The 26,259-nt window shown below is 48.0% G+C and overlaps 9 protein-coding genes across 9 annotated transcripts; 5 read left to right on the top strand and 4 right to left on the bottom strand.

Moving 5' to 3' along the window:
* Positions 1-359: 359 nt before the first annotated feature.
* On the top strand, positions 360-7,708 carry ags3 (alpha-1,3-glucan synthase Ags3; the record flags this gene model as incomplete). The annotated part of the gene is made up of 4 exons (XM_057109300.1): positions 360-716; positions 776-951; positions 1,014-7,601; positions 7,660-7,708. The coding sequence occupies 4 exons, from the start codon at positions 360-362 to the stop codon at positions 7,706-7,708; spliced, it is 7,170 nt and encodes a 2,389-aa protein (XP_056954401.1).
* A 687-nt stretch (positions 7,709-8,395) lies between these two features.
* Positions 8,396-8,668, top strand: N7533_012649 (uncharacterized protein; the record flags this gene model as incomplete). Its single annotated transcript, XM_057109299.1, has 1 exon — positions 8,396-8,668. The coding sequence occupies one exon, from the start codon at positions 8,396-8,398 to the stop codon at positions 8,666-8,668; it is 273 nt and encodes a 90-aa protein (XP_056954400.1).
* Positions 8,669-9,274: 606 nt separating this feature from the next.
* N7533_012648 (uncharacterized protein) lies at positions 9,275-9,763 on the bottom strand (the record flags this gene model as incomplete). The annotated part of the gene is made up of 1 exon (XM_057109298.1): positions 9,275-9,763. One exon carries the CDS (start codon positions 9,761-9,763, stop codon positions 9,275-9,277), a length of 489 nt encoding a protein of 162 aa, XP_056954399.1.
* Positions 9,764-10,470: 707 nt separating this feature from the next.
* Positions 10,471-12,011, bottom strand: N7533_012647 (uncharacterized protein; the record flags this gene model as incomplete). The annotated part of the gene is made up of 2 exons (XM_057109297.1): positions 10,471-11,252; positions 11,312-12,011. 2 exons carry the CDS (start codon positions 12,009-12,011, stop codon positions 10,471-10,473), a joined length of 1,482 nt encoding a protein of 493 aa, XP_056954398.1.
* A 582-nt stretch (positions 12,012-12,593) lies between these two features.
* On the bottom strand, positions 12,594-14,387 carry N7533_012646 (FAD-dependent oxidoreductase; the record flags this gene model as incomplete). The annotated part of the gene is made up of 6 exons (XM_057109296.1): positions 12,594-12,861; positions 12,921-13,226; positions 13,309-13,432; positions 13,494-13,937; positions 14,011-14,168; positions 14,236-14,387. 6 exons carry the CDS (start codon positions 14,385-14,387, stop codon positions 12,594-12,596), a joined length of 1,452 nt encoding a protein of 483 aa, XP_056954397.1.
* A 144-nt stretch (positions 14,388-14,531) lies between these two features.
* N7533_012645 (Zn(II)2Cys6 transcription factor) lies at positions 14,532-17,088 on the top strand (the record flags this gene model as incomplete). The annotated part of the gene is made up of 4 exons (XM_057109295.1): positions 14,532-14,684; positions 14,737-15,554; positions 15,622-16,424; positions 16,451-17,088. 4 exons carry the CDS (start codon positions 14,532-14,534, stop codon positions 17,086-17,088), a joined length of 2,412 nt encoding a protein of 803 aa, XP_056954396.1.
* A 455-nt stretch (positions 17,089-17,543) lies between these two features.
* N7533_012644 (acyl-CoA dehydrogenase family protein) lies at positions 17,544-19,187 on the bottom strand (the record flags this gene model as incomplete). The annotated part of the gene is made up of 7 exons (XM_057109294.1): positions 17,544-17,998; positions 18,064-18,153; positions 18,218-18,451; positions 18,514-18,691; positions 18,739-18,764; positions 18,826-18,931; positions 19,008-19,187. The coding sequence occupies 7 exons, from the start codon at positions 19,185-19,187 to the stop codon at positions 17,544-17,546; spliced, it is 1,269 nt and encodes a 422-aa protein (XP_056954395.1).
* A 315-nt stretch (positions 19,188-19,502) lies between these two features.
* On the top strand, positions 19,503-23,152 carry N7533_012643 (uncharacterized protein; the record flags this gene model as incomplete). The annotated part of the gene is made up of 7 exons (XM_057109293.1): positions 19,503-19,611; positions 19,672-19,896; positions 19,951-20,212; positions 20,274-20,498; positions 21,232-21,315; positions 21,378-22,455; positions 22,508-23,152. 7 exons carry the CDS (start codon positions 19,503-19,505, stop codon positions 23,150-23,152), a joined length of 2,628 nt encoding a protein of 875 aa, XP_056954394.1.
* Positions 23,153-24,115: 963 nt separating this feature from the next.
* On the top strand, positions 24,116-26,064 carry N7533_012642 (uncharacterized protein; the record flags this gene model as incomplete). Its single annotated transcript, XM_057109292.1, has 9 exons — positions 24,116-24,178; positions 24,235-24,312; positions 24,370-24,576; positions 24,642-24,656; positions 24,712-24,741; positions 24,798-24,929; positions 24,985-25,653; positions 25,707-25,889; positions 25,942-26,064. The coding sequence occupies 9 exons, from the start codon at positions 24,116-24,118 to the stop codon at positions 26,062-26,064; spliced, it is 1,500 nt and encodes a 499-aa protein (XP_056954393.1).
* Positions 26,065-26,259: the final 195 nt, after the last annotated feature.

The following is a 26,259-nucleotide window of genomic DNA, read 5'->3' as shown; positions in this document are numbered from 1 at the left end:
CAGCGTGCCCATACAGCGTGGTTGATAGGATCGCAGTTCGTGGGTCTGTCCTTATTGCGGAGCAAACTGACTGCTGCCAGTCCCGCTCGGCCCGATAAGGATCTGACGCGATGTATAGAGTACTCGAAAAGATTTCAACTTGGAACATTTGTCGCAGGTAGACTGATGTAGACATGTACCTTCTCTGTTTCTTCAATCTAATTCTCGTATACATTTCACATTCGCTTTTTCCAGACTTTTTTCCAACCCATTTTTTCCCATTTTGTTTCATTTTCAGCGTATCAAGATAACTTCATTCGTTCCCATCGTGTCACACAGTTGCGAGTGGCAGGATCTCTCACAGGCTCATCAGGCGCCCGATGTGCAACATGCAGCGCTCAGCGTTGCTCATACTTTCGTTCTTGAGCACTCTGGTTTTGTCTTGGCCTTATGACGAGTCACTCTCCGATTATAATGTTAACGAAAACAAATCTGCTACTGCCCCAATCGATTACTGGGGGGAATGGCCAAATCATGAATATCACCCGTCGCCGGATAACTGGCGTTTTCCTGTCTACACGATCTTCCTCGACAGGATATCAAATGGCGACCCAACAAACGACGATATCAACGGGACTACCTTTGAACATGTCGTCAACTCTAATCAAATGCGACACGGCGGAGATTTAGAAGGATTGCTGGATACACTAGACTACATTCAGGGAATGGGATTTAAGGTAAGTTGATGGTTGGGTATCATGCCGATGATCCATTGCTAATCCATTTGTTGACATAGGCTATTTACTTCGCCGGAACCTATTTGATGAACCTCCCCTGGGCCTACGATGGCTATTCACCGACCGACACCACCCTTCTCGATATGCATCATGGTACACTAGACGACTGGAGGCGGACTATTGCAGAGATTCACAAGCGTGACATGTATGTCCTTGTGGACAATACAGTGGCTACGTAAGTTAAGGTCCGATCTCTCGAAATACCTTCGACGTCAAGAAGCTAACCTGGAAATAAAGTCTGAGTAACCTGATAGGATTCAAAGGGCACTTGAATGATTCTGCCGACTTTAATCCTGACGAATACCAAGTCGAATGGGTCACCGAGAGACGGTACGCCGATTTTCAATTCGGCAACGACTATAACGATACCTGCAACTTTCCCAAGTTCTGGAACGAGACCGGCTTTCCGATAACCTCCGGCGGACCTGACGAGTTGAAAGGTTGCTACAACTCAGACTTTGACCAGTTTGGAGAATTGGAGGCATTTGGAAACTTCCCCGACTGGCAGCGCCAGCTCACAAAGTTTGCCTCGGTGCAGGATCGCTTACGCGAATGGCATAAACCAATCCGCGACATCATCACTCAACATTCCTGCGCTCAAATTGCAAGTTTGGATGTCGATGGATTCCGATTTGATAAGGCTGTGCAAGCAACTCTCGAGCCGTTGAGTGAGATCATGGCTGTCTACCGAGAATGCGCGAAGAAGTACGGCAAGGATAACTTCTTTCTTCCTGGAGAGATCACGGCTGGAGATACATTCGGCAGTCTTTACCTTGGGCGCGGGCGTCAACCAGATCAGCGCCCAGACTCAGCAGGTGCTGGTGTCAAATTGACAAATAACTCAGATGGAGCTTTCTTGAGAGATGATGGATTGCAAGCATTGGATGCCTCAGCATTCCATTACACAATCTACCGTTCAATGACCCGATTTCTAGGAATGGATGGTAATCTAGTCGCAGGATTTGATCTGCCGACCGATTTCATTGAAGCTTGGAACGAAATGCTCGTTACGAACGATTTTATCAATGCTTTCACAGGAGAATTGGATCCCAGGCATATGTACGGTGTGTCCAACCAGGACAACTTCCGCTGGCCTTCAATCAAGAACGGCACAGATAAGTATCTCCTGGGTCTTTATATTGTCACACTGGAGCTACCTGGAATTCCTCTCATTCTGTGGGGTGAAGAGCAGGCAATGTACGTGTTTGACGCCACTGCATCGAACTATCTCTTTGGCCGACAGCCCATGACTTACCAGACCGCATGGTGGACAAACGGTTGTTTCAACCTGAACACGTCAAAATTTTTTGATTTCCCGATCGAAAAGGGACGAGATGGTTGTAATGACATAACCGTCACCTATGATCAGCGAAACCCTGCCCATCCACTCCGCAACGTTATGAAGCGGATGTTTGAGATTCGGGCACACTATCCGGTCGCAAATGATGGCTTGTATCTCAGTACCATCTCTCAACTGACAAAGGACATATTTTTGCCGGGCTCATCTACCACTCCCACAGTGACGGGTCTTTGGTCAGTCCTGCGAAGCTACTTCCCAGGTGTCCAAAAAGAATCGCAGACAAATGAGACCCTCTGGCTAGTGTATCAAAACGGAAACTCGACAGAAACTTTTGGCGGTGACTGCAGTAACAAGAGTGCTGCTCTACTATCTCCATTTCAGTCGGGGACCAAGCTGAAAAATCTCTTCTATCCTTACGACGAGATCACTCCTCAAGATGGACCCGATAGCGACTATGGCTGTGTGAAGAGCATGGAACTTCTCCCTTGGGAGTATAGGGCGTATGTCAAGAAAAGCGATTTCGTGGAGCCTGGTCCTACGGTCACCGACTTCTCACCTGGTCACGATTCCCGATTTATCTCTTCACAAGACACGGGCGAAACTTTGCCAATTGAATTGGGTTACTCGACAGAGATGGAGTGTGCCAGCATAACCAAAGCGATCACTCTGAACTCGACAACCGAGAAGGGAATCACTGCCTCTCTTGATAAAGACAGTGTCAGCTGCAAAAAGATATCCGCCCGAACAACTAGCAACAACTTCGTCGGCGAGATTCCTACTGTGTGGACTTGGTCCGCGAACGTGACTAATGTTTACCACGGCATTCACCAGCTTACTGTCGCAAATGTTTCTTCGTCTGGAGTCTATACCAACTCTACTGACAGGTTCCTTTTCCGCGTCGGTCTCGAGAACAATCCACTCATAACCCCACTCTCCAATTACTCCACCAGCTTGCTTCACAGATCCGATGATGGATTTTTCGTCAAGCACAGTGCTGCTGGTGCTGATAAATTCCGATACTCCACCGATTTTGGAAGTACATGGTCCAAGTGGGCATCGTATGAAGGTGGGAATACAACCATTGATGTCTCTGCTTTCACTGGAACAGACCAGCAGAAGTGGAAGGGAACACATGTCCGAGTCCAATATTTTTCACGGCTCACCGGCAGCAGTGACTACATCCAAGAGGGTGACGCTGGATGGGAAAACGATGGTGTCCGGAGATTTCCTCACTTGTGGTTCAATGGCCCCTTCAATCAATACGGCTATGACCAGGGACTGGCGAGTGAAATGAAGTTCGACACTGAGACCTCTCGTTGGAACTACGACTTTGTTTACGAATGGCCATCGATAGGACAGTTGAACGTCTGGGGAATTGACAAGGGTGGCATCCCAGACACAACGGAAGTTTACGGCGACGTCGGAAATTCTTCTAATGTGCAAAAGCTTCCTCCCTCTTACCTGTCATCCAACGTTATCAACATCACAAATTTGCCTCCATTTCCACACCTTGGCTGGAAGATTTCTCTCAACGACGCCAATTTGAGGTATGAGTTGATTCCTATTGGAAGCGGTTGGGCTCAACTTGTGCTCTACGTTCTTCTTTGGGTTGTCCCGATTTTGATGGGATTGGCCGGAATTTTCATTTTCATTCAAACCTTCTACCGTGTCAAGCTCAACAAGGATGGAAATGTGGCCAAGGATGAAAAGCTACCGGTAGCTCTTTATCACAGAGTCAAAAACAGGCTTTCCACACGGAAGGACCTTGCAAGCTCATTGTCCGAAGATGGCGTACCGACAGACATTGCCGTGGCAGGCGCTGGAAATGATCAAAGGCGGACCGTTTTGATTGCTACCATGGAGTATGATATCCAAGACTGGAATATCAAAATCAAGATTGGTGGGCTTGGTGTCATGGCCCAGCTCATGGGTCAGAATCTGAAGCATCAGAACCTCATCTGGGTGGTGCCCTGCGTTGGCGATGTCGATTATCCCACAGACACCCCGGTTGAACCATATGTGGTGACAATCTTGGATAAACCATACCTCATCAACGTTCAGTACCACGTAGTGGATAATATCACATATGTTCTGCTGGATGCTCCAGTTTTCCGGCAACAAACGAAAGCTGAGGTCTACCCACCCAGAATGGACGATTTGCCATCGGCAATCTATTACTCTGCTTGGAACCAGTGTATTGCAGAGACAATCAGACGAGCACCTGATATTGATCTTTATCACATTAACGATTTTCATGGATGCTTAGCTCCGCTGTATCTCCTGCCCACGCGAACCATTCCGGTCTGCTTATCCTTACACAACGCCGAATTCCAGGGGCTTTGGCCACTCCGGACCCAAAAGGAGAAGCAAGAAGTGTGTTCTGTTTTCAACCTTTCGATCGAGACCGCAACCAAATATTGTCAGTTTGGCAACGTCTTCAATCTACTCCACACAGGTGCAAGCTATTTGCGATTCCACCAGCGAGGCTTTGGCGCTGTCGGTGTCTCTAACAAATATGGAAAACGCTCATGGGCCAGATATCCAATTTTCTGGAGTCTGAACAACATTGGCAGCTTGCCGAACCCCGATCCCGCCGATACAAAGGAGGAAGATGTGCAAATTTCGGTCCAGACGGACGAAGAATCGAGCCATGATAAACTCCAGGCACAGAAATGGGCAGGCTTGAACGAGGATGCCGACGCTGATCTCCTAGTGTTTGTGGGACGATGGTCGAAGCAAAAGGGAGTGGACTTGATTGCCGATATTCTGCCCAGTGTCCTTTCTGCTAGACCTCATGTGCAGGTTATCTGTATTGGCCCCGTCATTGATCTTTATGGAAGACTGGCTGCTGTCAAATTGGAGCGTATCATGGAAATGTTCCCCGGTCGCGTGTTCTCGAAGCCCGAGTTTACGGCACTACCTCCTTTCATCTTCTCTGGCGCTGACTTCGCTCTCATTCCGTCCCGAGACGAACCATTCGGCTTGGTGGCTGTTGAATTCGGTCGCAAGGGTGCTCTGGGTATTGGTGCACGCATTGGAGGTCTTGGACAGATGCCAGGCTGGTGGTATACAGTTGAATCTGATTCGGCTCGCCATCTTTTGCATCAATTAAGAACCGCTATTGGGTCTGCCTTGGATTCATCGCCAGAGACCAGACAAGAAATGCGTCTCAATTCAGCCAAACAGCGCTTCCCTGTTCTCGAATGGGTTCGGAAACTCGAAGTGCTGCAGCGAACAGCAATTCACACTCATCACTCCAAGAACAAAGACACTGTCAGAGGCCCATCGCGCGAATCGCATATTTACTGGGAAGTACAAGGCCTCCAATCCTCCTCTGGATCTCGGCCAATGTCGAGTTATTCTACACTCGGGGCTTCAGAAACCCAACCAGCGAGAATCTCTCAGCTTGTCCAACCGTCCCTTCTTGAGCTACAGGCAGCCGAGCTAAGAGACATGCAAGATACCGATAGTAGCGGTAAGAATTCACCCCGCCGACAATTGTCACTTGGTCGACGATCTGGGCCTGGACAAGGAAGAAAACGCTTGGTCAAGAGGTCTCTGAGAGAGAGCCAGATGCTTGAGAGAATGACGGAAGGGGATGCTACGGACGTGGAGGATGATGGCATTGACGCGCCCCAGGAGAATTTCATCTCCCCCGAGGAGGCAGTGGCCGCAGTGAAGCGTGCCCTTGGCTCCCAGGACGTCGATCCATCTTCTGGAGATAGTAGAAGTCACTCTCGTAACGATTCAAATCTGTCAGCTACAGAATCGTCTCGTTTTGTCTCCCGAGACTCCTCACCAGTCCGATCCCCCCGACGCTCCCGCGACACCAGTCCTGGCGAGGATAATTTTCTTACACCTCCTCAGAATGTATCTGTTCTTTCATTGCCCTCTGTGGTTGCAGACCACGAAACACCTGTCTTCCATCTGCAAAAGGTCGACCCGACTTTCACAGACAGTATGGGTCATTTCACGCGGCGCTTTGAGGAAAATCTCGCCAATCTCAATAAGAAGAACTCGGCTACGGACCACTGTATCGAGGTGTACTTGATGAAGAGCGAGCAGAAATTCTTCAACATGTATACCGACGCCCAGTTGAAAAAGCAGCCAAAAATTGAAGAGCGTCCTGTGACTGGAGCAGGTTTGGAAGAAGTTGTGGATGACTCGGAAAGTAACAGCCTACCACAAACCTCTCAGAACCTCGAGTCAAATGGATCTGATGATATTGATCAATGGCTTTCTCGCCTCGGATATAAGAGACCCATTGCCATCCAAAGATTCATGAGATGGCGTGTTGGAAACTGGCCAGTCTACGCCCTATTCCTGGGTCTGGGCCAGATCATTGCGACAAATTCCGCACAAATCACACTTCTGGTGGGCACAGTCGGTGAAACTGCCGTCAAACTTTACATTATCGCGGCTGTTTACTGTCTCTCTTCGATCGTTTGGTGGTTCCTGTTCTACCGGTTTCCATCAGTGATTGTTCTCAGTCTTCCTTGGTTTATCTACTCGATGGCTTTCATCATCATTGGCGTTTCGCCATACGCGCTTTCAAATCTTGGTCAGACATGGGCTCAGAATATCGCCGCAGGTGTTTATTCTGCTGCATCCTCTAGTGGATCTTTGTTCTTTGCCCTCAATTTTGGTGACCAGGGTGCTGTTCCTGTCAAAGACTGGATGTTCCGTGCAAGTCTCATTCAAGGCCTTCAACAGATTTATACTGTCGCTCTGTGGTTCTGGAGCTCCAGGGTCACCGCAGTGGAAGTAGGAGGAATTTCAACGGCTGCCTTGAATAGTTGGAAGCTTACGGCTGTTGTCATGCCCATCGCTGCAGTCTGCTTTATCATTGGAGTGCTGCTTGCTCTGGGTCTGCCCAAGTACTACCGTCAAGCCCCCGGAAAGATCCTTTTCTTCTACACTTCTCTTTTCCGTCGACGAATTGTCCTCTGGTTCTTCTTCATGGTCATTATCCAGAATTGGTTCCTTGCCTCGGCATTTGGTCGCAATTGGTCTTTCCTCTGGTCTTCCAATCACGCCAAAACATGGGAAATTGTCGTGCTGGTTGTATTCTTCTTCATTGTTGTCTGGGTTGCTGCAATGGTTCTTTTCAGGTTCCTATCTAAAGAGCATTCTTGGATCTTGCCTGTCTTCGGCCTGAGTATTGGCGCTCCACGATGGGCACAAGTGTGGTGGGGAACGTCTAACATTGGATATTATCTTCCATGGGCCGGGGGTCTGACTTCTGGTGCCCTCGTTTCCCGATGCCTTTGGCTGTGGCTGGGTGTTCTTGATGAAATCCAGCAGGTCGGCTTGGGAATGATTCTCCTACAAACCTTGACCCGAGTTCATGTTTGCTTTGTTTTGTTAGCTGCCCAGGCTCTTGGATCCATTGCCACGATTTGCGCCCGAGGATTTGCGCCGAATAAGGTCGGCCCTGCTGGTGTCTCTCCGGATGTGGGTTCATCAATCGACAAAGTTGGTAATGCGTGGTTCTGGATTTCTCTTTTCTTCCAGCTTCTAGCAAGGTCAGTTATTTATCCCTCTTGAATCTATTTTTTCACTATTTGCTAACCCATGTCGCAGCTTTGGTTTCCTCCTCTTTTACCGCCGCGAACAGCTGAATCGGCCGTGAGCTTCTCTATCCACCAATTTTCGCATGTATAGACCCCCGCACATAGAGGCCAGTGGTTTCAGAACTACCTATAATTTTCTTTCATGTACCGACGAGAGGATATATCATAATCTTAATTATTGCTACTGGTAGAGGATATAAGAATACGACAGGAGTTACTTAGGTACTGGAAACAGAGCAGCTTAAAAGGCCAAGAGCCTTGGTAGTAGTAAAGAAAACCTCAGAAGTATAAGATCCCGATTTCAATCTTCCTTGTCTTTAGTATGATTGACTTATATCACACACTTCAAAGCACTATACCTGGGCATTGTAAAAAAGGATCTCGTGTCTGCTGTCAATCCAATGGACTGCTGTAGTCGAGATGATTCCCATGATCCAACCATCGAAGTTGAACATGTCCCTTCAAACCACGGCATATACTAACTAGGTACTAGTATCCATGGATCATAGCCCGCCATGAGTGCCCAACCTTGGAAATTTTATGTATTGAGAGAGAGAATTTCGGGATTGTCGTGAATGAAAAGCTCGCAATTCGACCGACCTCGCCAGAAATGAGCTCGTGTCAATCTTCCTCAAAGTTTTGGAGTACTACGAGGTGAGGATCCAGATTCTCCTTCTTCTGTTGGAAATTATATCTAGCAGAGACTGGGATGTCTTGTTTCTGACTAGCAACCGTGCCAAAAAAATATGGATCCTGCATTCGAATCTCGAATCCACGTATCCATTCGCTATCCAGAACTTGACGTGACCTCCCTCAAGCAAATTTGGACGCAATTCATCGGCGATTCGGGCTTGTGTCAAGTCTTTGACAATGAACTCGAGGAGCTGGCGAAGTTGGAGTTGAATGGCCGGCGGACCAAAAATATCCTTCGGACTGCCTACCTACTCAGCCAAGAGGAGGATGGTACCGGCATCAGCTTTGACAATATCAAAGCAGTCCTGGATCTGCAATCCATCTAGCTCCAAACTTAATGGATGCCATGTGCAGGTGGGTTCAAGGCTGCTTGAAGGTTTTCTCATTATTTTTTATAACACAAAAGTGTGTCAAGATTGTTATCCGTAAGTGTCACAATATATGCTTGTTACGAATATCTTTAGTTAACTGGCTTTTCACTTGCTCAGAATCAGTTAGAGAAATTTACTAGCCCTTATACTTGTTTTCGCAATTCGTGGGTCACAACTAGACCATTAAAAATTTGAGAAACTTTGCAGACTGCTCAACCTCACGTTGAGCCGACGGCCCCGGGGTACGGCAGACGATAGAGAGGTTGGGGCCAAAATTCAAATAATGCCGGCAGAAAAGGTCACTAGCCCTAATATGGAAGGTTCATACCCTAGGCTTGTATATTTCTGCCAAAATATGTTAAGCAAGTATTTCTGGAGAAGGGCAAAAAGTGTGCCTCTATTCAGAGGTCATGACAGAGTTAGACCAAGGCCTCTGGAATTCTAGATGCATAAAACTATATCTTTAAAATCCTGCCTTCTCATTTACTATACTATGAGTTAACTAACTCTGATTGTTTGTAGGTGCTCAAAATCGCCCAAATATGCAGTTTCTGAATAGTTTTAACCTGCCCTCATACCCCTAGAGGCCCTACTACGCGTACTTGGTGGTGATATAGCCGGTGATGCTTCTACCCGAGGGCCTCTGGTGCCACTGCGTCTTGCACCACCACGTCGCAGCGTACTTGAAGGATCTCTTAGCTGCGGTGTATCCTGATGTGGCGTAACCTGCCGCTGAGGAGTAGCCCTTAAAGTAGCCTCTCTCCTAGCGTCAGTAGCCGGCTGTTCTGGTGGTGGGAGGGTCGTCCAATTGCTAATGTCGCTGGCCAAGCTCGATTCGCGGCTCATTATAGGCTCAGGTTTGATATGAAGCTGTTCCTCCTCACGTATAATAACAACATAAATCTGACGAGCTCCACCGGCCAAATCAAAACGCTCGCAGAGATTTGTAGTACATCGCATGTAATCTTCTGTAGCGGATAGGATATATGGCTCCCTCTTCCCCTTTTGACCTTTTAGGCCTGTGGCTAACTGATATCGGTCGGTAGGCATTGCTGAATATACCCCGAGATCAGGACTAAGCGCAGGCAGAAGATATCTTGTAATAAAGTCGTTAAAGCCATAAATTGTCTGTGGAGGAACCCACTGGGAAACATCACCTGTATTGAAGTGCCTATTAGCAAATTGGAACATACCTTGATTAAATTAAATAACATCGATATCTAAACTCACTAAGCTCCTCAAACGTCCATGATTTTCTCTCCAGTGATGCGCTTCGCCAGAGACAGAAGTGGATAAGAGTTGGGGCCTGCTGTGGTGGCTCAGGCCTAGTAATGTGTCCTGGTCTAGTCCTCTTTATCTCTCGCTTGCGAACTCTACCTGCCACTCGTTGGTGTATTATACTATAGGGGTCAGGAAGCAGGTTATGGCTTGGTACAAGCTGAGAGGGTCTTGTTGGTGCTGCTCCTTGGCCAGTAGTATAGGTAGAGGAGGAGGATGGTGAATCGTCATACGGCCCTGTCAAATCGACTAGATCAGGCGTGTCGCTGGAATAATAGGCCATTTGGTTGGTAGTGCTTTGTGGAAGATGCTCAATGGGATATGCTAGGATATTAGGAGATTCTTGGACGTCAGATGACACTAGAATATCTTCTACAACCCCTAGAATAATAAAGTTCTGACAGAACTAGTGCTTGATATTTATTAATCTCCACTTTTATCTCTAACATAAGCCAAGCCTGCGAGCCGCTCCCTTAATTTTATGCCCAATCAGAAGACATAGTGGGCTTCTCGCACAGTGATAGGATTGGAATAGCACCTATTTGGGTATGATAGACGGCTCGCTCTCGTAGCCGAAGGTAGATCTCCACATATGGGCGGGTGCCGTCTCGTGCTGGTGGCCTTTCAGGGTCAAACTGCATTTGTAGCAGCTGAGTATGGCACCATTCCATAGTATGCGTGGGGAGATATTCGTTAGCATCCCAGCCATCCACGTCATATCGTATAGCACTAAGCAAAGTAGGGTCAAGCGTGTGCTGGTAATCCTTGATATCCTGTCCATCAGTATCCTGCCCTGGATAGTAGTAGTTCATCCATGGCTTGCCTGGAACACTATAGGGGCGTCCTTTCTGCTTCCTTATACGATGGGAGTTCCATGTCAGTACAAATTCCGCGCATGTGTCCTTAATAGAAGGCATATATACAGCAAGAAGAGCAATCTGGTCAGGGATAGTCGCCTGAAAGTGGCCCTGGTCCTGTAGCCAAATAAAGAGCTCACGCCACACGAAATTCATAGAGCTTGTAAGCTGTCCCCACCAGGACTCGATGCGTTGATTTTGGACACCACGGCCATACCAAAAGCAGTCAGAAAACTGAAGCCTTGGATCGATATCAATGGCTTTCCGTAAGGCATAGTGAGCATCGGCGATCAGCATCGTCTCAGTGCCTAGGTCGGAGCGGATAGTGCGCGGTTGGAAGCCAGTAGCCGATAATGTATCTATATATTGACGGAGAACGCTGAAACTAGTTCGCGTGCTTATACCTAGGGCAGACAGTCAGATACTCAAAGACCTTAGAATGACCCTATAGCGGTGCGCATACCAACATAGAACCAGGTAACATAACGCGAATATCCATCAATCGCAGCATATATCTCGATCCCATAAGGCTCTAGCTTCATATATCCATCAATGTGCCATACAAAGTTTGGCCCAGGGCATTGATAGGCACCACGTGACCTCTGGAGATTGGTCGAACGACGCTCAAGAGCATCAGGGCGCAAAGAACACCAAATATCGAAGATTCGGTCTCTCGCATAGATATGCCCATGATGGCGTAAGTGGGCATAAAGATGACCCCGTTCGTACCCTTTAATAAGCTCAAAGCCTTGTTCCTCCTCCAGTACCTCTAGTATCTCGTCCTTCTGCTGACGCTGCTCGTCCTTATCATCAATGCGAAGGCGTATACCAAGCCGCCTACGGATTTGCTTAAGTGAGTCATTGGAGATAGGAGTGCCATCACGGGCGAGAACTTCGAGTATCTCTTTCGGAGACAGATTACCCTCACAGATGAGTGTCTCGACGCGTATTTGTAAGGGTCTGTTATTGGTGATGCCTGTGGGTGCTCGTCGCTGGATACACCAGGCCTGCGTACGGCGCTTGAATGTTCTGGGAGAGATTTGGAGACCATGATTTTGGTGCAACATGTCTAGTATGACATTAATAGGTGTATTTTGGGTCAGGAGAACAATGACTTGGTCCTTATAGGGCTCCATGTTGACCTGGGGTCGTCCAGCAGGCATGGTAGAAGGCCAGATTTGTCAAAAACGCGTATCTTAGAGATTTGAGCTCTCAAAACTGGCGAAGATTCGTAAAGATTAGTATGGTGAACCAAAATCTGGAAGAATGTTGGAAAATCTGGCATTTTGGAGGTTTCGGTCTAACTGACCAACACCACTCTATCTATAACGTACCCCCACTGCGCTATTGATAGAGCATACGGAGATCTGGTTGGTGGTGTACTTAGCGGTCAAGCCAGGCGGAACTCATCGCGGTGAGGCCAATGATTGGGTCAGGAATTTTGGCCCCTGCCTCACTATCGGCTGCCGTACCCCGGGGACCTCCGGAACGGGAACAGATTGCTGGACATTTGTATCCATCCTAATAGTTTCAACTTGTGACGAAGGGATAGCTTACGCGCCCAAAAATGAGGCGTCTCACGTGGAAGAAAACCCCCCCATACACGGGCGAACTGATCATATCACAGTATAGGGATAATTCTCCAACTAGAGAATAAATTTCTGCGTACTCCAGAGCTCTGTTAGCCTCTCATGTCAACTGCTACTTGGATAGGTGCCTGGGTAAATCGTAGTTCCCTTCCAAGCTTAGAGACGTCCCTTAATCGGTACAGCAGCAGCATCTCTCGGATCAGCTGGTGGAAGCTCAGGAAGGGGAAGTCTCAAATTCTTTGCAACCTCCTTCGCAGCCCAGAAACCTGTCACAAAAGCCAGCGCCAGTCCGCCCGCATATCCCAAATTACTGAAACCACCAGCATCAACGCCTGCAACAAGAAGTCCAGGAATGCGGATATTATCCGCGGTCAGGGCGTGGCCTTCTTTATCGATCTTTATTCCACCGTATGTGAATGTGATCCTGGAGAAGTTGTCAGTATCTATCGCGAGCAAGAGTCAGCGTGGGTGTGTTATCCTTACGATGGCTGGACTTCAATCGCGTAAAATGGACCCTCGCCTTCTACCAGGGGCATGGGAGGTACCGGACCAATCGGGGCATCCAGACCCTGTTCAGCATCATTGCAGCGGACTACCTTGTCGTACTGTGTAATCGTTCGCTTAGCCCCGACGCTGTCGACTCCCCATCCTGCGAGAATTCGAACGAGATCATCCAGTGTTGATGCGGTCCCGACATTACAACCATGCTCACGGGCTTTTTGGAGACGATCGATATCACCTGCATTGGGGAATAGCGCTGATACGCAGTGCTGTAGGCGGGTTTTTTCGCTGTGGAGGAAATATCATGTTAGCATGAAAAGAAACTACAATTCAAATAGAAGAGAAAAGATGAAGAGGAAGAGAGACGAACTTGAAAATCAAGAAACCGCGCCGCTTCTCTTGTTTTGCGAGATATTGGTTGACGATCTCGTCCCCGGTAGTCTCGTCGGCGAAACGACGGCCGGCCTGGTTGAGGAGGAGGCAATATTTACTTTCTGTGGAGTGTCAGGTATATCTTAAGAGATGAAATGCATTAGGTTCGTATGCCCAACTCACGATATTGCGCCAGTGGCAGATAGTCCTTGGGATCGACCTGGTCTGCTCGTAGAGGTGCGGCCATGAGGTGTCCATAATAGGTGTTCATGCCCCTACTTGTTGCTGCGCCAGCCCCGACCGCCAGATTCAGACCATCGCCGACGGAGCCCTTGTTCGAACGAACGAAGATGTTATCCGCACCCTGGCCGAGGTATTGTGCCGTCAAGCTAGATGAGCCCTGGAACCCACCGGTCGCCAGAACGACGGTCTTGGCTGTGATCTGGTAGTTTGAACCCCCGCGAAAAACAATTGCGCCCTTGATGCGAGATCCTTGAACACCGGGGTTCTCCTGAAGGAGTTTGACCACTATAGTGTTTGTCCAGATCTCTGAGCCGGTATTGCTTGACTCGATTCGCTTGCGATGAAGATCGTGTAGGTGGGGGATTTTGATTGGAAAACCAATCCCTGTAAACAGGAATAAATTAGCAAAGCCAGGGAATTGAAACCCACAACAAAATGGAGTATAATAGTCATTTACCGATTGTCATGATCCCGTCAAATCGTGGTGCTGTAGGGACATCCTTCTCGCGCATCCATTGCACAGCAGATAAATAGTCGGCCAACCATGCACGTTGAAGTTCTGGATCTCCATCAGGGACCCAGGATCTTAGTTTCTCGTAAGTCTGAGGACCCCAACTTCAAGTTGTGATGGTGATTAGTCAATCAAATAGGGAGACAGATGAGCGGGGAAAGGGATACATACAACATTCCTGCCGAATAATTTGACGACCCGCCGACATTGTTCTGCTTCTCAACCACGAGAACTCGAGCTCCGGCTTGTGCTGCAAAGGAAGCGCAGGCCATGCCTGACATTCCCCCTCCGCATACAAGCACATCGACGTCTATAGACTGCATGATAAGTATATGTGCAACCGGGTGCCAGTCTTTCTAAAATAGAAATACTCGGCATTTCGATCCATTTATACTGGCTGTGAGTAGCAGCCATAATATAGGACCATCCGGCCTTTAAATTAAACGGCCGGTCCTCCGCCCCACAAAATGATTCCCCGCATTTTTCCAACGGCAAATTGCTTCTTGACACGCCATCTCAACGATCATGCCATGTCGTCCCCCGGGTATGGAGATGAGGGCTCACAGACACGGCTTCGCTTGGCTGCTGCACCGGCCTGCGAAGCCTGTCGTAGGATGAAGGTATTTTCCACTCTTCTACCCCCGCTTTATTAAGCCATCTCTAACGGCTTAGATGAAATGCACCCGAGCAGCAGAAGGACGCGAGAATCCCTTACCTGATCCTCTCTCCGAGCCATGTGACCGATGCAAACGAACTAATCGCCCATGTAAAACCCCCGAGTCGCGACCGCTAGGTAGGAGGCGAGGAGCTTTGGGCCGGTATCGCGGGCTCGAAAAGGCGTACAGGAAGCTACAGGCGGAGGCGAAAAAGGCGAATATTCCCCATGACCTTGATGAGAGATTTGATACCGTTCCTTTACGCACGGCCGAGGAGGAGCTTGGATTTGAATCTTTCCTGGTTGATGAGCCGTCCGATCATTCTCAAATTACTACTGCAGCGACAACGACAAACGTCCCAGCGGTCCCCGGAACGCCTTTTCTGGGACCTGAAGTGAATAGGCCCGAGACGACAATCCACAATGAACACCATGAAAACGTGGAAGACAATGATAATCCGACACACGAACCAATGAGCAATCCGCTTGCCCTACTGGCTTACGCGTCCGATGCCGCCCAAGCAGCCGAGGCAAGGTCAACTTCAGTCAATACATTACCCAGTCCTTCATCCAGGAGACAACCTGGTCCCGGGCATGGAGAGAGCGAGGGACACCGTTTACTCCACCGACCCGGATATGTTTCGCTGGGCCTGCGGTTGGATCGAACGAGTCTCGTGCAGGGCTTGGATGGCTTGCTCGCCTGTCTTGACGCAGGTCACCAGTCTCTCGACTACTTCAAACGAACAAGTGTACGTCAGCACGATGTTGGACCAGACTTGGATCCGGTCGAGCTAGGGCTTGTCACGATGGATGAAGCGAATTATTTGTTCCCAATGTAGGTGTTTGAGATTTATCAAAAACTTCAAGTTACGATAGGGCTAATCACATTCATTGATTACTAGTTATTTCAAGCGGCTGCATCCAATTAACGGAATACTCGACCCAATGCTCCACACCCCAGCATTTGTACGCGCTCGGTCTTCGTTATTGTTTACTTGGATCCTTACTCTGACTGCTCTGTTCGATAATCCTTGTGCTCCAATTGCAGAACGCCTTCGGTTACATGGCGAAAAGCTATCAAGATACGTACATACTTGCGGGCTCAAGTCTGTCGAAATAGTTCAAGGCTACTACATCTCGCTGTTGTCTGCTACTCCGGCAAAGACCCTAGCTGAGGAGCGCTCGTGGCTATACACAATGTATGCAATTGGTGTCGCGACAGATTTAGGCATGGATCAAGAAGCTGAACAGCCTGGTCAATCTGGATTGTCGGAGACGCAGGATGACGAGGACCTTCAATCACCATCCTCAGGACCAGAATTAAGGGGGAAACCCCGGCAATCTTTAACGGGACCTTTACCAGAACGTGCAATTTACGAACAGCGACTCCTTCGAAATCGTGAAAGAACGTGGCTGAGAATCCTCTTATGGGATCGAGCGAACAGCGCTGCATGCGGTCGCATCCGAAGCTTCCCAGAGACAAATTTAACCCGAGCTGTTGAAACGTGGTGGCTCCATCCACTGGCGGATATGACAGACAAATATACCAGTGCATTTATCTGTCTACGGAGGGCACTTGCATCGCTGCAGGCGGATCTAAAACATAGATCGCAGGATCCTCATTCCGATCCGCATTGGCGGCGAGAACTAGTCGACGCTTCTCTCTACCCCTGGTGCAATGAATGGCTGTCAAACCGGGACGATGGTTTCTCTACTCCATCCCCGAGCAAGTCTCAATGATCTTCCTACGCTACGTTTACGAGCATGGACGCCTTTGGACATTATCAGTAGCATTGAGTGACGTGACCTCACGCGCGCAGGACCTCGACGCCATCCGACAAGATTGCTTCGAAATCGCAATTAATTGCTGTGAAACAGCTGTACGAGACTTGGATAGGATTGGAGAGCCATTATATTGCATGTTAGCGCCTACGTGGGCGATGATATCCTACGCGGCGGTTCTAACGCTAAAAATATTTCCCGCATTGTATGGCCCCCGGACAGGCAGTGACTTGGAGCTACTTGCCCTATTGAGTCAAGTAGCACTACAGCTCCAGCGTGCTGGTACCACGCCGCCTCATCGTTTCGGTATCGCGGCTTTGTTGGGACAACATCTTATGATGATTCTTCGGGCCAGAGCTGTTGGTCTTGGTGAGCCGGTCTCATCAGAGATCCAGAACCATGGAATTCGTCATGGTATGTCTGAATGGCAACCTACACAACCGCAAATGGAACATAGAAGCCCCTTGGTCTCGGATTGGGACCCATTTCTGACGCCGGCTATATCTGACCAGAATGATTTCGGACCCGATGGGTTCAATGATTTTTTCCGCGAGATATTTGGGCCTGGGTTTGGGGATCTGGTTTAGATTCAAGACGGTTGTCTTGATAGTAGAAACAGAGCTACACTTTATACTTGGCAATTGCTTATGTCTACCCGTACGTATAGTATCCTAGATAACTAGCAGTTCCGGTGGAAATTCAGCCGGTTGTGTACGACCGGTGCATTAAATTAGAGACCGAGTCGGTGGGACGTGACCACAAAAGTCGCGATCGGGCTAAACAGTTACCCCGGGGGCTACTACGGGAATAAAACACTAGACAATTACTAGTATGGCACTCGAAATATCTCCGCTTTGCAAAAAATTCTCATCCTTGGACTTTGCTACCGCTTTTCTGGATATTAAGAGGATGAATGAAAGAAGTAGATGATATAGCTAGCGAGTCTTTCTAATTATGAAACACGCTGCAAGCATGCCCAAAAAACCAAAGCGATCACCTATCAGGTATATGGCAGCCCTATAGAAGATGTAGGTAAGTCAACCTACAAATTGGCCAACCGCTTCTGCTGCTTCGCAATCATATCCAACAGAATCTCCTCACTCCCACCACTCACGACAAGAACTCTGACATCACGACTAATTTGCTCCACGCGCGATCCCTGCCCACCACGAGAATACCCCAGTCCGCCAAAAACCTGCTGAGTCTCCCTTGAAACCTTCTCAAGATGGTGCGCAGCCTGGACCTTAAGCATAGCCGCCAGCGGCGAAAATTCTAAACTCGGCGTCCGCACAGACCGGAAGACGAGCTGTTCCATATAGGCCTGAGTAGGCTCAAGCCTGTTTGCCATTTTTGAAAACTTTTGCCGGATCACTTGGTTTTCGAAGAGGGGTTTGCCGAACGTCTTTCGTTTCAGCGCGTGTCGGTAGGCGTCTTCGTAGGCGACTCGGGACAGTCGGAGAGCAGTTATTCCTACCCAGAGGCGCTCGTGAGCGAATGCTAACATAGGTACCAATTCTTAGCGGATATTCAGCTGAGGTCGTATATTTTGCGTGGAATCTTACTTGACATGATGATTTCGAAGCCTTGATTTTCTTTTCCGAGCAAGTTCTCCGCTGGAACGACGACGTCGTCTAGCTCCATGAATGTAGAACCTAGAAGCGACATATCGTCAGTCAATCGAGATTTTCAAGTTTCTCAATCGGAGTTTCATCTCACCGCTGGAGCTCACGCCTGAGTTTTCCATCTTGCGCCTCGAAATTCCCTTGCTGTTGAGGGGGACAATGAAAACCGAGATCCCCTTCGCAGTTGATGGCCCCGTGCGAGCTGCGATAAGTCCAACATCTGCCTTCTGGCCTTGGGTAACCCATTTCTTCTCCCCGTTTATCACGTAGGACTTTCCGTCCGCTGACCTTGTTGCGGTCGTGGTGAGGCCAGCCACATCGGACCCGACTGGAACAGTTGGTTAGCATGAGTTGGTAGACACAGGGACAGGCCTACTTTAGAGAACGTACTGGCTGGCTCTGTGACACCTAAACAGTGTCTCTGTTTGCCTCGTAGAAGAGGGGCCAGAAACTTCTTCTTCTGCTCTGGTGTTGCGTAGTAGTGGAGGGGCGGGCCGCCAACGGCTGCACCCCCATTGATACCCCAGACTGTCCCGAGGTATCCACAGCGGGCCATTTCATCGATGATCTGGTTTTCGTAAGTTTTATAATTGCATGAAGGATGAGATTACTAACAATGGCGTCGTGAAACTCATCCCATTCTGTGAATCGGTTAGTCACTAAGTAACTACTAGCGGGCCGTGGCAATAAGTCGACACTCACCATCCATGCTGAGACCAGCTGGCAGATTTACCCCGGAAAGATAATCCTTTGGGAGAGGAAAAGCAGACACTGCGAGGAATCCTAGTGAGGCATGTCTTTTGAATGCCTATCAAATCGTGAGCTCACAGAACTGATGGTGTAGTAGAACCACCTGGCCTGAGCAGCGAATACGGCGTTCATACCTCAACGGGGATTTCTCCAGCTTTCTCCCACTCTTCCACGTTGGGTGCAATATAGTCGTCCACGTATTCGCGAACGAAGCGCTGAAGCCGGTGGTGGCTAGGCTTGTAAAATGGGTGGTCTTCCTGCTTGTGCCATGCTGGATCCGCACCGGGGATTTCGGAGGTGAGAGCGCAAGTCATGTCGAGAGAAAAAATACAAAGTTTGGCCTTGAAAATGATTATATGTCAGAAATATATGATCAAAGAGCTCTTGAGTGCAAAATATAAATAGCAGAAATAGCAAGTGGAAACCGATAGACCTACATCCTGGCCTCGGTCTCGGGGATCGGAAAATTAAGCCAATATCAAAATTCCGAAAAAGACACACAGCCTCGGGAACTGCATCAAAGTATGTAAAAATACAGACTAAATTAGTATAAATTTATAGATCATACAAGAAAACATCTTTCTACATCTCATTCTAGAATCTTGAGTACATACTTTTCATCTTTCATAATGGCTCAGCGCTTGCAGCAAATCCATCAACAGCTGGAACCTAGTGATCCAGCCGCCGGCCCAGACCGCATAGACGGACAAGTGGTCATAATCACTGGTGGTGCTCAAGGTAAGTATTTGTTGCGGTTTTGAATTTTAATATCCCTATTCTAACAGTTTATTTGTGAAGGAATCGGAAAAGCGACCGCTTTGCTATTAGCCCAAAAAGGAGCAAGAGTGGCCATCAATGATTTGGACAAGGAAAAAGCGGACGAGGTGGCAAGGGAGATTCGTAACCTCCAAGGCCAAGCGGAGGTATTCCATGGAAATGTTCTCGACGATGAGTTCCCCCAACTTTTGGTGAACAGCGTGTTGCAGAGATGGGGAAAGATCAACTGCTTGATCAACAATGCTGGTATGCCCTTGATCGCTGGGAGCCTGTGAAAATCATATATTGACTTAATCGAAGGTTTCTGTCACGATAGTGCGATCCATAAAATGGACGATGACAAGTTTGATATCATTATGAAAATTCATAACTACGTTCCGTTCCGCATCGCGAGAGCACTGTCGGGACACTGGATGGACCCGGTGAACAAATTCATGCCAAAGACAATAATCAATGTGTCTTCTACATCCGGTCTGCATGGATCAATGGGACAAATCAACTACGCAACAGCGAAAGCAGGGGTTCTCGGGCTCACAAAAACAATAGCGGCGGAATGGGGCCGGTCAGTGCAGCTATCGATGTCACTTACTACCATTCATAATACTGACTCTCATTCGCTTCAGATATAACGTCCGGGCTAACGCAGTGGCTTATGGCTGGATCGATACACGCATTACGCGCCCGCCGACTGAGTCGGAAGCAATGAGCCTCGGGGGCCAGGCTATCAGACTTGGGATCCCGGAAAATGCGAAGAAATGGCGAGATGTCTCCGATATTCCGCTAGGTCGGCCTGGGTCAGCGGATGAGGCTGCACGGGTTATACTCTTCCTTGCAAGTCCACTATCCTCGTATGTGACTGGCACCTGTATTGAATGCACTGGGGGACGTTTTATGTAAATTATTTCGCATAAAGAACGGAAGATGAATCGACCACAATAGTTAATTCTCGGCCATTAAGATCGCCAAGCTTCTCCACACCGGCGTATTTTCCCCAGCATTTTATTGACCGGTCTCCCCGCAATATGGCACCGGTACACTCAACAGGGACAAAATTGTATCCAGGATTCATCCCGAATCATTTTGTTAATCCTTTATTCTATCATGAAGCAGTCTGTCGACGAAAGCCATATCTCTTACGTTCCAGAGTCAGCCGATTCTCCGGGTAGCCCGATAGACCATGTCGCTTCCCCTTTACGGACAACAAATGGGAAGCGACTAAAATATATCGGAAAAGCATGGTATTTTATTTCATCTCCCGGGGCTATTTGGATAGTATGCTTTGTGGGGGTCAACTTGAGTTAACAGTCCCCTAGTCAGGATTGCCAGCGTCGTAAAGTCAAGGTGCGATCCTCACACTATCCCTCACTTTGAATATAGAATTTCTCACAACGGCCAGTGTTCCGGGGAGGAGACATGCCGCAACTGTCGCGACAGAGGACATGAATGCGTGTACATGCCTCAGACTCGGCGGGGCCGGAAGCAAGGGACGAAAATTAGCCTTTCGAGTGGGAGGTACGCGCCCCTTGCCAATTCCTCGACTTGGTATGTTACTAAAGGATATGTACTAATTGACCAGCAAAGCGACAGGGAAAAACAGGAAATTGAATCAAGTGAGAGACAGACGTCGTTGAACTCTCCCACGAATGACTTTACTTATAACTTTTGGTGTGTTCTATTCATTGGACCCCTGATTGGTGTACATGCGCCTGATTGTCCGTTTGTAACAGCAAACCACCCTTGCCCGGAACGACAACGAGCAACCATCCGTCTGAAGACTGGAATAATGAAGCTGATGCGTACGATATAAACGAGCTTCGCCCAAAAAGTGTTTCGCTGTCCTCTCAGCTACTATGCCTTCGCGAACTCACGCAGACACAAGGCAAGGAACGAAAATGCCCTGCCTCTGGACGAAAAATGCATCAGGTGCCATTGTTCTCGGTAGAGCTTCCCCGCCCGGGGAGGCTACATGAATTGCTAGATGTATACTTCCGTGATCTGGACTCTTTCTTTCCGTTCATCAAACGCGATGGAACCCAGGCCCAGATCGAAAAAATTCTGCAAAGCCTGGGCCATTCTGAAAATCAGCATATTGTCGATGTGAAACTGGGAGACCACTCGATAATCGCACTTCTTTGCAACATGCTGGCTATTGCCGAGTCCTTTTGCGCAGCTCGATCCTGGTCATATGAGATACGCCCTGGGTGGTCCCTGTTTCTCCGAGGCCGCAAATTGATTCAACATTGCTCACCACTGAAGCACATTGATATCCACCTTATTCAATACCATGCCCTCAGTTCCGAGTATCTGATGGAGTCTGAACTACTACACGAAGCATCGAGGGCTATTTCGAACGCAGCTCAGCTTGCCATGCGGACCAGACTCAACGAAGAACGAGTCTGGAACGCGCTCCCCGAATCAGAAATTCAAAATCGCAAGAGACTGTGGTGGACAATATATTTTCTTGATCGCAAGATCTCACAGAGGACAGGAAGCCCATATGTTATCCGTGAAACTGAAATTGCTTTGTCCGAGTTCTCGCAGAACCCAACTACGAGAACTGATCGCTATATGCAGGTGTTGGTAGATCTTGGCAAACTATGGTCTTTGATCTGGGATACATTCTTTGCCGCTGTTGCGTTAAAGCCCCAAGACTGGAAGGAAGTGGAAATCATGGACACTCGCATTTTGATCGTTCAGAGAGAGCTGGCAGGCGAGCTCACCTGGGATACAGATCTCCTAAAACGGGTGTATTTGGCGGAACAAGAGTCAGAGCCTTACATCCGTCGGCGCCTCGCAATTTTCATTGTACGCTGCCCCATACAAAATTTTCATTGAAAGCAGCTAATAAAAGATATAGAGATTAAACCTTTTACGCTTGACGATTCGGCAAAATCCAATCCAGAAGCGTCAGGACACCAGAGGTCACAGTATTTGTGTCTCCCTTGCATCCAAGACCGTGTATGCAATTGCCGCCTTCACTGATAGCTGCCCTAGCGTCATACCATGTGGATTTTTCTTTAGCACTGCTCTACTAGAGTGTATATACCATCTTATTCTGGCTATGCGGGCGAAACTAACGGAAAAGGAACACAACGCCAGCATCAAATCCTTCCAGCTTGCCTATCAATTACTGGATAGGTTCTCGCAGGCCCTGGATACGGCCAAGCGAGCCCTTCGGGCCCTCAACTCTGTCGTCTCTTTGGCTGCAATAACGAACTCACATTCTGTCGAGGAACTCAGCCCAGATCCTGGACGAGAAGAGGGTCGTGCCATAGATCTGAGCTCCTGTGTCCCGGAAACCATAGACTTCTTCGACCCTATGTCGTGGCAGATTGATGACATCCCTTTGGATGTAGTGGCACTAGTTTCTTCAATGGGAGAGATGGGAGACCATGATGTAAATGATGCTGTTGCAGATGAGATGTCTGAGCAGTCTATGGCTCCTGATTTGTGCCTCTGGAATTGCGAATACGGTATCGACCCTAATTCCATCAACCTTTAATCTCGAATATCTTCAAGCTGCTGTTTGGAAAGTTCCATTGATTTTCATTGATTTTTGTTTGTATTCCAGGCGTTTGTCTCTGTTTATAGCAGTGGATAAAATAGCAAGAAAAAAAAAAGCATAGGGCAGCCATACCAGAGCTATCATTTTGGGGAATACTAGGTATGTGTTACTCACAGAAGTTTTACACAGTAGCCCGGAATATGATCATGGAAGTAGAATTACCGAGGCAGAAGTAAATCCCGAATCCGAAATTGACTTTTCAGGTGACGGACGGATTTACATTATAGTTTGAGAGAGAGCACGTAAAAAGTGAAATTGGGTACCCACGTTAGTAATCCGAGCTCAAACGCCGCAGATATGGAACAATATCAGGAAATTAGAGTATCCTTTAAATGCGGGACATATAAAATACTACTAGGCTCAATATTTCTCCAAATGGGGTCAGCTATGATGTCTCAACTTGCAAGTTTTCCACAGATATCCGAAATTCTCGGCGGCCCCGGGGCCTTGATAACACAAATCCCGCCCGGAATTCTCACAATACCGAGCTCACAAGGATTAAATTATAGAACAAATTGATCCTAATGACCAATTTCTAGCAGACTGCCAGAGAAAAACTCAAATTCAGAGTAAGAACTTTCAGAAACATCATTAATGGCATAGAGTTTGACGTGGGCAATCCGGTACACCATACCCCGGGCCGGTAGATAGAATTAAACCCCGTTTTGCCTCTATGGAGCCGTAGCTTTCTGAGAAGCCTATAGGCGTACCGGAATTGATCTGAGGTTTTCGTGACTTCAATTAGAAGAATATTACTGGACTTTTAGCGATACCCCAGAGTATACCCCGCATATCGATACAGCACTAAGTTGTACCTAGGTATAAAAGAGTTAGCAGTCATCTGGAGTAGCTATCTTTCTCTCCAAATTTGCGGTCAACACACGAAATTTCATTGCAACAATGTTTGACGAATACATCCAGAGTAAATTTCTTCGCCGTTTAGCGAGGTTTAGTTGCTCCGTTGTAAGGCCTTAGAGTTTAAATAGTGCCGAGCTTTGAGGCTGATACCATATCCACAGGGCTTTTTGATTGAGGGCTATCAAGCTGGGGTTCTGGGAGGGGTTCAAGAGACCAAGCCATTTTTGGACGCAATTGGAGTAAGTTGGCTTCTGAATCTCACCGGCTGTTACTGGGTATAGACTTACGTCTCCTAGCATCCCGGGGGTACGGAGACAATACCCTTAATTGCATCTTCTAGTACGTTGGCAGCGGCATTTGTGTCATGTCTTGTCATGATAATCGGTATGCCGCTTGGTCGGCGTAATTGTATTATCATCGGTAATATCTTGATCACGATCGGGGGTGTCATACAGGCAGCGTCCTATTCAGTCCCACAAATTATCGTTGCCCGTGTGCTCTGCGTATGTAGCTCATTAGGCTCCTTTCCTTGTCCATATCTTTACAAAAAGACTAATATCCACGTCAGGGTGCCGGAATTGCAGTATGCTGAACCCATCATTGATCTTTACTGATACACTCAATACTAACATTGGCAGTTCATAACATGCAACGTGCCCATGTATATGGTAGGCGATTACTGTTTTCTCCGCACCCTCCCCTGGGATTAAGCTAATATGAGCAGTCTGAAATGAGCATAGAAGCTCGAGAGCGAGGTCCAGAAGTAGCAATTAACTGCTCGGCCCTATTACTAGGAGTGGCCTTGTCATACTGGGTCAGCTTCGGCTTCACACGCATGACAAACCAGATTTCTTGGGTAAGTTCTTTCTTCGTCAACGTGAATGATCGCTATTCTCACATGACCTATACAGAGATTCCCTATTGCAATGCAGTCTATATTCTCCATAATGTCCGGCATCAGCATGTTCTTCCTCCCAGACACCCCTAGGTGGTACTATATGCGTGATCGCATAGAGGAGGGCGATAAAACTTTATCACGACTATACGGTGTATACCGGAAAGGCATGCCGAACTATCATGATGTTCCAGAGATTCAAGATATGAAATCAACCATCATGGTCAGCCTCAGAGTCGAAGAAGAGTCAGAAAACAAGCTCACCTTCTTGAGTATCATATGGGACAACACTCCTCTCCGAGTTGGCCGACGCATCCGGATCTCCTTCATTATCCTGGGGATTCAGCAGTCGATGGGAATCAATATCATGGTTTATTATATGACTCGGATCTTCTCAGAAGTTGGCCTTTCCAGTTTTATGGCCTCTCTTATTGCCGCGCTGGCGTTGACAGTGCAGTGGATGGGCTCATGGGTTTGTATTCCTACAATCGAGCGCATCGGGCGGCGCAGAATTATGATGTTGACGGGGTCGGTTCAGACATTCTGCCTGCTGATTTTCGTGGTGTTGAACATGATTGAGAACAAGACCGACGCTACGCGATGGGCAGCTGCGATGATATTATTCCCCTATTTGTTCTTCTATGGCTGGGGATGGGTCGGGTGCCCCTGGCTTTATGGCCCCGAGGTATGTTCAAGGTATGGATGGTAACGTGAAAGCTTGTTAATATTCGATTATAGATTGCACCTTTGAGATACCGCCACATTGGCTCCGCAGCTGGACTCTTAGGCGTATGGGTATTTACATTTATCACGGTCTTCGCTGGCGGAATTGCGTTGAAGACAGTGGGGGCCCGAATCTGGATTTGGCCATTGATTTTCAACGTCATCGCGGTGATTTTCGTTTACTTCATGTGTCCAGATGTGAGTATTGCGTTGTCTTGACATTTAGTTTCTTTGCTAATATTCAATCCAGCCCACTGGCAAGACACTTGAAGAAATTGACCAGCTTTTTGCTAAAGATGGCGCGCTGCTGGACCGTCTCAATCAATCAGATACTGAGAAGGAATGTGTACATGAGGTGGAGAACAGCGCATGAGATGCACTTGAGACAAACTTGATAGCCAGACCAGTATTTGGTCATCTGTCCCGGAACTCAGAATGCCGTTGTTCGCTTCCATTTGGCGAGCGAGATAAATATTATACCCGAGGACTTTAATCACATTTTCTCTGAAGCTCCAGGGCTTGCGATGCCCTAAGTCTTGAGTGAGCTGCACCGGTTTAGTTAGTCTCA

Source organism: Penicillium manginii (genome assembly GCF_028828005.1).
Source record: "Penicillium manginii strain IBT 31320 chromosome Unknown utg000009l:1.0-3297300.0:1.0-3298630.0, whole genome shotgun sequence".
In the NCBI taxonomy this organism is placed as follows: Eukaryota; Fungi; Ascomycota; class Eurotiomycetes; order Eurotiales; family Aspergillaceae; genus Penicillium; species Penicillium manginii.
The sequence above is the reverse complement of the archived record's forward strand: the minus strand, read 5'-3'. Positions and strand labels throughout refer to the sequence as shown.